Here is a 13469-nt window from a genome sequence, read left to right on the forward strand (position 1 = left end):
CTTCACTCCCTACCCCACCCCTCATTCAAAAACACATACACACATATACAACAACACATACGAGATCTGGAGTCCTCACAGAGTAATGCACAAAAGCTGATCCAGTTTGGAGACTGTTTCTCTCACACAGGTGCGAACCACGGAAGTGAGAACTGTAAAACCCACCCTCACTCATCTCCCTGTAGTATCAACATGTTTCCAGTCAAATTAAACAAGATAGAATTATCAACAGTGTATTCATATACATGTGCATATATGTTTATATTGATGGAAATATAGGTTACTTTTGCATGTAACTGGGAAACAAAGCAAGTTTTTCTGCAGTAGTATAAAAGAGATTCTTTTTCTTAAGATGGAAAATGAAATAAACAATTACATGCCATTGATATAACTCAAGAAATTGTGATACTTTTGATCATGGCATTTTTACTTGATTGTATTATTTAAAATTACAAAGCCTATATGAAAAATGTTTACCCTAAAAGTTGTATTACCCTAAGGGTTTTCTTGTTTAATTAGTAGGTAAAATCTAACACCATATCCAAATATAAGTGCCTCCTAGCACCAAACCAATTAGCCAAGCAGAAAAAAAAGTGTTGTAATCATGCTAGTCAGCACAGATTAGCTACTATAACAACACCCCCTATGTTGTTGGGGCTTCATCGAGTAAAGGTTACTTTGCACTCATATAAAAGTCCAATATGGGTTAGTAAAGTCTCTGTTACACAGAGTCATGAAGAGACAGTCCTTCCTTCATATGTCTCACCATCTCTAAGTGCTATGTCCTATAAATCCAAGCATAAGAACAGGGAAATAGACTGAATATAAAGGTGCCCCTGCACTTACCCACTTGGAACAAGAAACGGCACGCATCTCTCAGTTCTTATTGACTTGTGTAGAACTTGGTCACATAGCCCTGTCAATCTCACAAAGTTAAGAAATGTAGTTTCTGGTGTGCTCAGAAATAAGAGGAAGACACAGATTTGGGTGAGCTTCTCAAGCTTCAGTCACAGAATAGCCTTCTTGTTCTCAAATATCCATCTGTTCCTTTTGTCTCATAAGCGGAACACAAACCCCTAAGGAAAAAAAAAAAAAAACCTTATGGTCCCCGCCAGCTCAAAATCTAGGATCTCTAGATAACATGAAATTCTCTCCATCATGTCTTCCTATGGCTCCTTTTGTTCAGCAAATTATGAAACAAACAAATGGGCCATTTCTTCCTGTTATCCAGCAACCAATGACAATGCAGGTACAGGAGAGCTAAATCAAAACTACCATGTTCAAAGGAAGATAATGGTGACACATGGAGGCCTCTAGGCCTTAGTACTCTGAAATCCAATGGGGCAGGCATTGTGAAGCCACAGTCTTCCCACTCCAATAACCAGAAGTGGTAGAAGTTCCTTTTAAAGTGTTAATTCTGTTCTCTGAAAGGAACTCCTTTTAATTTTGCTATTCATTGTTCTGCCATCTGTAGAATTATCCTTTTTTTAATATGCTTCTCTATGATCAAACCTGAGGTGTGTATGGTGGATTGTGCCCTTCTTGGTTAAGTAAGCTTTGCAGCTCACTTTTCTTTCTTAAATTTTTTATTATTTTTTTCTTTTCTATAATTTCAACTTTTTTTTAGATTCAGGAGTTGATATGGTTTGGTTCTGTGTCCCCATCAAATCTCATGTGGAATTGTAATCCTCAGTGTTGGAGGAGGGGCCTGGTGGGAGGAGATTGGATCTTGGGGGCAGACTTCCCCCTTGCTGTTCTCATGATAGTGAGTGAGTTCTCACAAGATCTGGTTGTTTAAAAGTGTGTAGCACTTCCACCTTCGCTCTCTCTCCTGCTCTGCCATGTGAAGATGTGCCTGCTTCCTTTTTGCCTTCTGCCATAAGTGTAAGTTTCCTGAGGCCTTCCCAGCCATGCTTCCTGTACAGCCTCTGGAACTGTGAGTCATTGAAACCTCTTTTCTTTATAAATTACCCAGTCTCAGGTAGTTCTTTATAGCAATGCAAGAACAGACTAATACAGGGGTATACACTTGTAGGTTTGTTACATGGGTGTGTTGTGCGATGCTGAGGCTTGGAATATGAATGAGTCCATTACCCAGATAGTGAGCATAGTAACCAATAGGTAGTTTTTCAACCCATACCCACCTCGGTCCCTCCCCCCTCTATTACTCACCTGTGTCTATTGTTGCCATCTTTATGTCCATGAGTACCCAATTTTTCAGCGCCCATTTGTAAGTGAAAACATGTGGTATGTAGTTTTCTGTTCTCACATTAATTTGCTTAGGATAGTGGCTTCCAGCTCCATCCATGTTACTCCAAAGAACATGATTTAATTCTTTTTTCTGGCTGTGTAGCATTCCATGGTGTATATGTGCCACATTTTCTTTATCCAATCCACTGTTGATGGGCACCTAGGTTGATTCCATGACTTTGCTATTGTGAATAACACAGCAATGAACACACAAGTGGATGTGTCTCTTTGGTAAAATAATCTATTTTCTTTTGCATATATACTCAGTAATGGAATTGCTGTGTGAAATGGTAGCTCCATTTTAAGTTCTTTTAGAAATCTCCAAATTGCTTTCCACAATGACTGAACTAATTTATATTCCCATCAACTGTGTATAAACATTCTCTTTTCTCCACAGCCTTGGCAGCAACTGTTGGTTTTTGACTTTTTAAATAATAGCCATTCTAACTGGTGTGAGATCTCATGGTGGTTTTGATTTATATTTCTGTGGCGATTAGTGATATTGAACACTTTTTCACGTTTTTTGGCCACTTCTATGTCTTCTTTTGAGAAGTGTCTGTTCATATCTTTTGCCCACCTTTTAATGTGATTGTTTGGTTTTTGCTTGTTATGTTGTTTAAGTTTCTTTTAGATTCAGGATATTAGACCTTGTCAGATAATTTACAGATATCTTCTCCCATTGAGTAGGTTGTCTGTTTGCTCTGTTGAAAGTTCCTTTTGCTGTGAAGAGGCTCTTTAGTTTAACTAAGTCCCATTTGTCAACTTTTAGTTTCATTGCAATTCTTGTTAAGAACTTGGTCATAAACTCTTTCCCAAGACCAGTGTCCAGAATGGTGTTTCCTATGTTTTTTTCCAGGATTCTTATATTTGAGGCTTTACATTTAAATCTTTAATCCATCTTGAGTTAATTTTTGCAGATGGTGAAAGATAGAGGTCCAGTTTCATTCTTCTGCACATGGCTAGCCAGCTATCCCAGCACCATTTATTTAATAAAGAGTTCTTTCTCTGTTGCTCATTTTTGTTGACATTGTCAACAATTAAATGGCTGTAAGTGTACAGCTTTATTTCTGGGTTCTCTATTCTGTTTCATTGGTCTATGTGTCTGCTTTTGTGTCAGTATCATGCTGTTTTGGTTATTGTAGCATTATAGTATAGTTTAAAGGCAGGTAATGTGATGCCTCCAGCTTTGTTCTTTTTGTTTAGGATTGCTTTAGCTATTTGAGCTCTCTTTTGGTTTTATATGAGTTTTAGAATAGGTTTTTCTAATTCTGTGAAAAACCGCATTCATAGTTTGAAAGGAACAGTGCTGAATCTGTAGATTGCTTTGGGCGGTATAGCCATTTAACAATGTACAAAATCAGTAGCATTTGTATACATCAATAATGTTCAATCTGAGAGTCAAATCAAAAATGGAATCCCATTTACAATAGCCATGGAAAAAAATAACTAGGAATACATATAATCAAGGAGACGAAAGGGAGAATATACAACATCCCTACAGGGAGAACTTTAAAGCACTGCTGAAAGAAATCATAGATAACACAAACAAATGAAAAAATTCCATGTCCATGGATGGGAAGAATGCAGCTCACTTTCTAACAAAGTGTGGTTTAAGGCTCTTAGAAAGCTGTTTTGCTTCATTTCCTTTTGTTTTGTTTTAAGATCTAGCTTGTGCTTACCTTGGGAATATGATTCCTCAAAAATTTAGTAGATTTCTAATCTATTTTCTTCTAGCTAGTTCTATATGCTAGTAACTATACCCACATTTCTTTCACAGATGAAATTCTTGTGCTTATTTATTCTTTCCTTTTTCCATGTCTTTCTTCCTCAACTGTGGCTTCTTTGACACTATTTGGAAAAATAAACTTAGATGTGATGACACTAAAACTTAATCTAATCTTAACTCCAAACCTGAGTTTTAATGAACTTCTGTCTCTCAAAATTATTCTCGATTTTATCTTTCTATTTAGAAGTGATCGAGTTTCCCAACTTTGCGGATTTTTGGTTTCCTTGTATTCTCTTGCATTAACGTTTACAAAAGAGCCCATTTTCTTTGTTTTTAAAATACCTTTATTGACACAAAATTTACATACCATAAAATTCACCCTTTTGAAGTGTACATTCAATAGTCCTTCGTAGGTTCACAGTTACACAATTATCACCAGTATCTAATTTCCGAATCCTTTAATCACTCCTCCTCCAGATAACTCCATACCGTGATGGGTTGTCAATCCTCATTCCCCTGCCCCTGGACCCCAAGAAATCACAAGCCTACTTTCTGGTTCTATAAATTTGCCTATTCTGGACATTTCATATAAATAATATTATACAATATGTGGTCCTTTGTGTCTGGCTTCTTTAACTTTGCATAATATTTTAAATACTGATTTTTGTTGTAGCATGTATCAGTATTTCATTCTTTTTAATTGCCATCTTTATGTCATGAGTACCCAATGTTTAGCTTCCATTCATAAGTGAGAACATGTGGTATTTGGTTTTCTGTTCTCATATTAATTTATTCAGGATAATGGCCTCCAGTTTCATTCATGTTGCTGCAAAGGACATGATTTCTTCCTTTTTCATGGCTGTGTAGCATTCTATGGTGTATATGTAATTGTATGTATTCAATTGTAACTTTTTAATTTAATTGTAACTTTGTACCCATTTAATTATTATTTAATCATAATTAAATTGTATTATTTATATTTTGTTACTGTAATAATACAATTAATTGTATAGTTTAATTATAAATAAAAATTATAATTCATTATTATGTTTATTTATTTGTAACTTTATACCCATTTAATTGTAACTTTGTATCCATTAACTAACCTCTCCCCACCCTTCCCTCCCTCCCCTACATACTCCCTAATCCCTGGTAACCACTGTTCTACCCTCTATCTTCCTGAGAGTAACTTTATTAGCTCCAATATATGAAGGAGAACATACATTATTTGTCTTTCTGTGTCTTATTTCATTTAACATAATGTCCTGTAGGTTCATCCGTGTTGTCACAAATAAGATTATATTCTTTTCATTGCTGAATAGTGTTCTACTGTGTATATAAACCACATTTTCCTAATCCATTCATCTGTTACTGGACACTTAGGTGGATTCCATATCTTGGCTATTGTGCAAAGTGCTGTGATAAACAGGGGAATGCAAATATCTTTCTGACATACTAATTTCATCTCTTTTGGGTATACACCCTGTAGTGGGTTTGCAAGATCATATATTATTTCTATTTCTAACTTTTGAGGAGCTTTCATACTGTTTTCCATAACGGCTGTACACCTGGTATTAGGTTTTCTGTTTCTGATTTCGTTGGCTTAGCATAATGGCCTCCAGTTTGATCCACATTGCTACAATAGACATGATCTGATTTTTTTTTATAGCTGTGTAGAATTAATGGCATATATTTATCACATTTTTTAAATCCACTCTACTATTGATGGGCATTTAGGTTGATTCTATGTCTTTGCTATAGTGAATATGGCTGCGATAAATATACACTTGCATGTGTCTTTATGTTAGGACAATTTATATTCCTTTGAGTATATACCCAACAGTGAGATTGCTGGGTCAAATGGTAGTTCTGTTTTCATGATGATGTATTGCTGCTAATAGACTACTATCAAATGAGTAGTAATGATATGTCAGGAATTGTGTCAACTGAATTCCTGATATTAGTTCCATTTTATGCCCAAGATAAGTTTGTGATATAAATATTATTTTCCACATTTTGGAATAAAGAGATTAAAATCCTGGTTGATTTGTTCTTCAAATCAATCAAACACTAATTAAGGAAAATAAAAGGGGTTTAGAATGATATAAAAATAATCGTTGATATGACCCAAAATTCAGATGACAATAATTGTGAAATCCTGGTCCTGGGATAAGAGAAAGATAGAACTAAATCCAAATGATCATATAACATTACTAATAAAGCAAATTTGAAAAGAAACAAAAGATCCATTCACAAATATTATGCATAGATACTTTATTCAGGGAGTGAAAGGAAAGTGACAACTGCACAGGTGGTAGAAGCTCATGCCCAGGGGACAGACAGACACAGAAAACATCAACAGAATTCTCTGATGGTTCCCAGGGAGAGAGCTGCAGCTCTTTCTTCTGAAGCTCTGGAAGCCGGCACAGCCCAGGACTTCCTTTTCTCAGCTCCACCTGGACAGTGGCAGTATGGCAGCCTCAGAAAGGAAACCTTTTGCTGTCATGGATCATCACGGGCAGGTCACTGGTTAAGGAGAAAGAAGCTCCCTGTGCATCCATAGAAGGCTTTGGTGAGAAGATGCAGGTGGAGCTGTGGAACAAGGTGAGCCCATTATCTTTATCCTTTCATGGTCCTGATGAATCCTGAAGCTGTTACTTGCTCTTGGGTGGACACTTTGGCTGGCAGGGTGGGGAAGGTGTCACCGGAGGATATTTCTGCTGGCACTGCTGAGGTGGGCAGGGCTGTGGACACTTTGGTGGTGGGCAGGGCTCACGGCACTTCGGGGGTGGACATGGCTCTGGGCACTTTGGCGTGGGGCACACAGGAGGTGGCTGGCAGGGCTGCTTGTACTGCTGCTGTTGATAAGACATCCTGCTGGAGTCTCAGAATCTGAAAGAAATGATACGACAGTGTTCACGGGAAGGGACTCCTCCAGAGAGAGAAGCCAAAGCTTATGTAATACCATGAAATATTATTGCTCCCTCCAAGAAATTATTTAAACTCTTAACTGCCTTTTCAAGACTCCCTCATTTCCCCCTTCCACTTTAGCAAATTGCTTCCTTGGCCCTGGGAAATCTTGTGTTTTCTCATACAATTTTTCCAAGGAAAATATCTCTGTAGTAATGAACCAAGCATGTCATCTCTGTGAAAATAACATCTTTAGGAAAGGCAGTGACAAGTTCAGATACCATAAGCAATCTCACAAGCCATTTCTATTATCATTATCTGTAGTAAAGTCCCAGTGGGTTGATTTGAGCACAGAACAAAGGGCTGTTTGGGAAGGATTGTAGACTCTTGGCACCTGTTAAGACATAAACCTTTGAAAAAGACACCAGGAAAACATGGGGAAAAAATACTTTGTTCTTTTTTCTTCTTAAATTCAAAGCTTTCCTATTAAATTCTCTGTCCATATGGACACCTAACTGTATACAAGAAACAAGCTAAAATAGAATATCACCATACTCTAATTCTAAATTTCCATCTACTAAGTAACATCAAACCCATGGTCACACTTTGTCAACTTTATCAACCAAACTTGCTGTTTTCAGATTAAATTCAACATTTCAGGGCATAAAGAACTGAGGAACTTAAGGACTCACACTCACCAGGTTCTCCAAAGCAGATCAGTGCTAGAGTACCAGGAGTTTAAGAGTCGTGCAGCTGGGAACCTCTTTATAGGACTTGCTGCCCCACCCAGTGGGAAGTGGAACTGCCTAAAAGTGGGCTTGTCCAGCAACGTCCAAAGTAAAATGCAAATGTATCCATAACTGGCATGAGAGGGATTATCAAACTAGGAAATATCCTGTTCTGGGATCTCCCCACTGGGTTAAGTGCTCCTGACTCACAGAGGACCTGCCTTAGATCTCAGTTTCAGTGACTTATGTCAGAGAGATAATCGAGGGATTCTCTAACTGGTTGTCCAGGGCTCTCTTTCTTCATTGGGAACAATGATCCTTTCCTATCTTACCCCCTCTGAGTCATAAAACTTCCTGTCCTCATCCACTGTAGCTGAATGCCATATTGTTGTACATGAACCCAACTCTACCTCTACTTTCCTCCTACAATTGGCCAATATGCTAGAAGGAAGGAGAGACCTAACAAAGGCCTGAGCTAAGCTTTTTCTTTGCTAAGTTCCATGACGGCAGGCATGTCACCTCTCCTCCCTGGGATTATAAACAGAGGAGAATAATACTTACCTCTGGGTTTGCAGGCTGACCACATTGTGCTATCTGCTGATCCTGTTCAAGACTGAAATTTTCTTTGCCACCTATTTCTCGCATAAAACCTCAGATTTTTACGTATATTCCTTTCCTCTTTGAAGCTATCTTCTATAACACATTTGTAGCTTCTACACTACATTCGTAGAGGCAATTGCATCCCAGGACAGATTCGAGAGCAAGATCTAGTCTCCCCAGCACGTTTGCTACTTTCTGCCATTAAGGATGTGTACTACAGCCTTTTTGTTTATAAAAGGTAATGGAGAGAAGGAAACCAAAGTTACAAGTATTCACTCAAAATCTATGTATGGAACCATGCCTATATGGTTCCCTGTGAACATCCTATAGAGAACAAGCTGCATCGACATTATCGTATGTAAATAATTAAAAGTAGGTTTGCAGAGTGAGGAAGGTCAGAGCACTTAAAGTCTAACTCTGAGGGAAAATACAAACAAAGGGTAATCCAATATGTATTCTTCCTCTCTATTTCCAAACAAGTTTTAGATGCTTCTCAGTGTTTTTAATTTGTTTGCATGTTCTTCCTTTTTCTTTTCCATAAACCTTCTAGTCCCGCAAACTGCTAGATTATCAACTCATACCCCAATGTACACCTCTCATCTGTCCATTTTGGTACATATTGTTCACTTAACACATATATTGTCAATGCATTTAGTGATTGTTCTTTCACAACTTTTTAAAACTCTCCCTGCAATCAGTGAGCCTTTCTAAGTATTGTGTATTAAACATTTAAAGTGATGTTGCTACAGCTTCCTTATCTGGACCATTAATCAGGAAGTTCTCCAATAATGTGGTTTTAGAAGTGAATAAGAAGAAAGGAGAATGAGGAAAAGGAAAGACTCAAAATCACTGGAGCAGTCACCAGCGGTCTCCGGGAAGGGCAGGAGTGTTGAATGAAGCCAGCGTAACATCCCTCAGTTAAGTAGGTTAGGTACCCAGAACAGCTGTTGTTCCTGTCAGTAAGGAAGAGCTTTTGGCCAAGATCACCACTGCCCAGGACACTACAGAAATAGAGTCATCATGTCAGCACCCTGAAGCCAGGTGTTTACAAATGGTGTTCTCACTAAATGCTTCCTATAGACTATTACACATGCCAAGCACTTCACCGGGCAAAGTAAAGGTCATTTACTCAATAAATCACCTACTACTCCCCAAGAGCCTCACATCACATCTAAAACATAAATCCATAGAGAAATGTCTGATTTCTGCCATGCAAAACTGAAGAATTCGCTGCCAAACGAGATCACTGTGTGAGATAACACAGTTTAGGTCACACCCTGAGACTCCCCTTCTGAGGACACCCCACTCAAACAGGCTGCTTATCGCAGCAGTACAGGCACCAGAGTGGCAGCAGCCCTAGTGCCCCCAGCATCTCAGACAGGATCACTTTACAAGTTGAGGTGGAGAACTGGAAACTCACAGTTCCTCACAGACCAGCTCCATGAAGAGCGACCACAACATGAAGAGGGGCAGCTAGGAGTCACAGTTTCCCCACGTTAGGACATCCAGGCCCTGAGACATGGAGCAAGGCACACTTCACACACACACACACACACACACACACACACACACACACACAGAGAGAGAGAGAGAGACACGCACACCTCATGGGTCTTTATCATCTATCTTCATGTCTAAAGAGCTTGGCTGTATGTTCTTTAAGAGTCTAATAGCCTGGCTGGGCGCAGTGGCTCACGCCTGTAATCCCAGCACTTTGGGAGGCCGAGACGGACGGATCACGAGGTCAGGAGATCGAGACCATCCTGGCTAACACGGTGAAACCCCGTCTCTACTAAAAATACAAAAAAAAAAAAAAAAAAATAGCCGGGCGCGGTGGCAGGCGCCTGTAGTCCCAGCTATTCCGGAGGCTGAGGCAGGAGAATGGCGTGAACCCGGGGGGCGGAGCTTGCAGTGAGCCGAGATCGCGCCAATGCACTTCAGCCTGGGTGACAGAGCGAGACTCCCTCTCAAAAAAAAAAAAAAGTCTAATAGCCTTAGGTTCATTCCTATTACTTCCACTCCATAATTTTCTAGGGGATCATTAAGTATGAATTATTAGTACTTAAAAATGACGGGAAAGAACAAAAAATTTATTTGGTCTAATACTTGATTCAACATTTTATCTCACATTTTACTATGATACATTCCACTAAACCAAATAGTGCTAGCAAATGAAGATTTAAAATTAAATATGTAACAAATAAAGAAACAAGAATCATGGCAAAATATTCTTCTTATGCTCAGAGAAATGGTAACTGTAAGCCCCCATGCATATCCTCCTTCTGCTTTTATTTCTGAATGGAAGGTTTAGTCTCCATTGTCTTTCCATAATTCGATGTATCAGATAAATATACGGTAGAATTCTGAAGATAATTAAGAAGGATGTTTTGAAAGATTATTTAATATTATTTAAAACCTTCAAATTTTACTAAAACTTATGTAAAGGATGATAACATTTTCATTAACATGTATTTATTAAAAGGAAATATGTAAAACAACCAATTAAATGTGATTATATTTGGCTGGTATAATTATAAATGATATTTATTTTCCGGTTTTACTTTTCAAAATATTCTCCCAATGTTACCTATTATTGAGTAAGGAATCTTAAAATCCTACTTTGAAAAGCTGACAGAGACAAGCCTGTCCATTGTCCAATTAGTGAGAAAACAGTCTTCCTTCTTTTCAGCATTTTTGGCCAGACACTAAAGGTGGGACTGGATGTAAGTAGCAGTTGTTTTATTGTTATAGCTCTACATTTGATCACCTCACTACTAAAATCTTTCTTGAAGAAAACCCCAGTAATAACTCCCGTCCTCATAGCATTGACATATACACACAGAAGCCACAGACACTCCATAGCCATATGTATCTCATATGTATCTATGAAACAGTTTACCAAAATTAGGAGATCATACTAGGGTAAAAAAAATCAGGAATGAGTTTGACTACTATCCAAGAGCCAGGGGGATGGAAAGCATAAATTGGCCATAATATGATGAAATTGGAAGAAATGGGTGATTAGTAGAACAGGTAGTAACGATAATAGAAGATAGTGATAATAATAGTACCTACCGCTAATTGTCATGAGAAAACAACTAAAGCAGAGACTGCATTTAAAGTATTTAGCACAGGCTACAGATAGGACTCAAAATGCTAAAGTAACATATTGTTAATGAAAGAGATAGAGGCAAGATATCAAGTTCAAGTTGTTTATGGTTGAGAAAGTTATTTGCTTCACCTTTAACATCTTTTATATTATCTTATTGAAGTGTGTGCCAGAAGTTTTTAGGACAAAGCAAATGCAAATATGTGATTTAAATGAAGTGTGCAGAAACAATACTATGGGATGATTTTGACACTTATTCTATGTGATGAAAATGAGAGTTGGCCGGGCGCGGTGGCTCAAGCCTGTAATCCCAGCACTTTGGGAGGCCGAGACGGGCGGATCACGAGGTCAGGAGATCGAGACCATCCTGGCTAACACGGTGAAACCCCGTCTCTACTAAGAAATACAAAAAACTAGCCGGGCGAGGTGGCGGGCGCCTGTAGTCCCAGCTACTCGGGAGGCTGAGGCCGGAGAATGGCGTGAACCCGGGAGGCGGAGCTTGCAGTGAGCTGAGATCCGGCCACTGCACTCCAGCCTGGGCGGCAGAGCGAGACTCCGTCTCAAAAAAAAAAAAAAAAAAAAAAAGAAAATGAGAGTTAACATAAGCAGAGATTTTGAGCATAGGATAGAAACCAGGTGGTTTAATTGTTCCCTGACGTTTGGACTCTCTCTGACTTTCCTCTGAATTCAGTTAATATAAGAAAATAAATCTAAATACAATAAATAGCAATATGTGGATTTGTTCATGTGTAAAAACAAATAGCATTTACAGAGATTTAGCATTCTGTGTGAAAAAAATACAATGTTACCTCCAATTTAGTTTGCTGTTACTGTAGTTAGTTGTTTAGGATAATAAAGAAATCATTCCTTTAAATATCACTTTCCTTCTGGTGGCAAATTACCTAAATTTTAAGCTAAATCCTTATAAGAAACTGAATAGCTCTTTGGCATTAATCTTCCCAAAGTGAATAGACCCTATATATTCTACTTTTATTGTCTCTATATGTTAGATTAGTATGTTTAAAAGCATAATTTCAAGAGCTATTAGTAATATAAAGGAATCCTATATGCTTAGTGTTAAGATGAGAATGAGAAGGATATGTGGTAAATAATGGAATGAATCAGACACTTCTTTTTGTAAGAATCTTTTCAAGATAATGAACTTGCATAGGCCATGGTTTCCCTCCAAAAAAGTTAAAAAGGAAAACAAAGAAACACAGACAAAATTGTGAAAACATTTGGAGAGAAAAAACTGTTTGAACTCTAACATATAAGACAAGAGACCTGAATTCTGCTGTAAGTGGGAGAAAGGCTAAATAAAACATAAAAGTTATGAGAAAAGTCAAAACTAATTCACAATCTTAAAGAGATAAACATAATTTTATTATATGAGTCAACAAAAGCACATTCAAAAATTGATCTAACAGATTTCAAAATATGTTGACAAAAAATAATCTGCATTCAAATAATGATAGCAGCTTTATTCATAATCTCCAAGATCTGTGATCTACCAAGATGCCCTTCAATAATTCAATTGATTAACTGGGGTGCATCACACCCAAGCAATGGAATACTATGCAGTGATAACATGGAATGACCTATCAAAACTCACAGACATGGCTGAATTTTAAATGAAGCTGATACATAAGAAATAGTCTCAAAGGCTACATACTGTATGGTTCCATTTATACAAATTCTGAAAAATGCAAAATTACACATCCAAAAAGAACAAAAAACTCCCAGTTAAATTAATTCAGTGACACCCATACTGAGACATATTATAATTAAACTATATAATATGTTTATATTATAATTAAACTATATAATATTATATAAACTATATAATATTATAATTAAACTATATAATATTCTCTCTCAAAAGAGAGAATATTGAAAGCAGCAAGAGGGAAGTGAATCATCATATCTAAGGGATTATTAATAAATAGTTGACCAAATTCTTACCAAAAATCTTTAGGATCAGGAGGCAATGGGATGATAAATTGAAAGTAAAAAACACCTAGACTTCTTTCAACCTAGAATTCTACAGCTGGCAAAATTGTCCTTAAAAATGATGATAAAATTATAATGTTCTTGGAAATCAAAACTTAAGGCAGTTCATTACCCCTAGATTTTCTGTATGAGAAAT

The 13469-nt window shown here is 37.5% G+C and overlaps 3 protein-coding genes across 30 annotated transcripts in view; 1 reads left to right on the forward strand and 2 right to left on the reverse strand.

Moving 5' to 3' along the window:
* S100A1 (S100 calcium binding protein A1) overlaps positions 1-13469 on the forward strand; it is a 1186348-nt gene that overhangs the window by 570783 nt on the left and 602096 nt on the right. The gene's annotated exons all lie outside the window — the stretch shown is intronic.
* S100A8 (S100 calcium binding protein A8) overlaps positions 1-13469 on the reverse strand; it is a 675486-nt gene that overhangs the window by 292792 nt on the left and 369225 nt on the right. The gene's annotated exons all lie outside the window — the stretch shown is intronic.
* On the reverse strand, positions 6229-7627 carry LOC126935261 (small proline-rich protein 2D-like). Of its 2 annotated transcripts, none has more exons than XM_050756514.1 (2): positions 7585-7627; positions 6229-6868 (listed from the first exon to the last, which is right to left on the reverse strand). In XM_050756514.1, exon 2 carries the CDS (start codon positions 6847-6849, stop codon positions 6631-6633), a length of 219 nt encoding a protein of 72 aa, XP_050612471.1. In that variant the 5' UTR covers positions 6850-6868; positions 7585-7627; the 3' UTR covers positions 6229-6630. The 2 variants fall into 2 exon arrangements, with proteins under 2 accessions (XP_050612471.1, XP_050612478.1); XM_050756521.1 differs by having other exon boundaries at positions 6237-6868; positions 7581-7627.

This window comes from Macaca thibetana, chromosome 1 (genome assembly GCF_024542745.1).
Source record: "Macaca thibetana thibetana isolate TM-01 chromosome 1, ASM2454274v1, whole genome shotgun sequence".
Lineage (NCBI taxonomy): Eukaryota > Metazoa > Chordata > Mammalia > Primates > Cercopithecidae > Macaca > Macaca thibetana.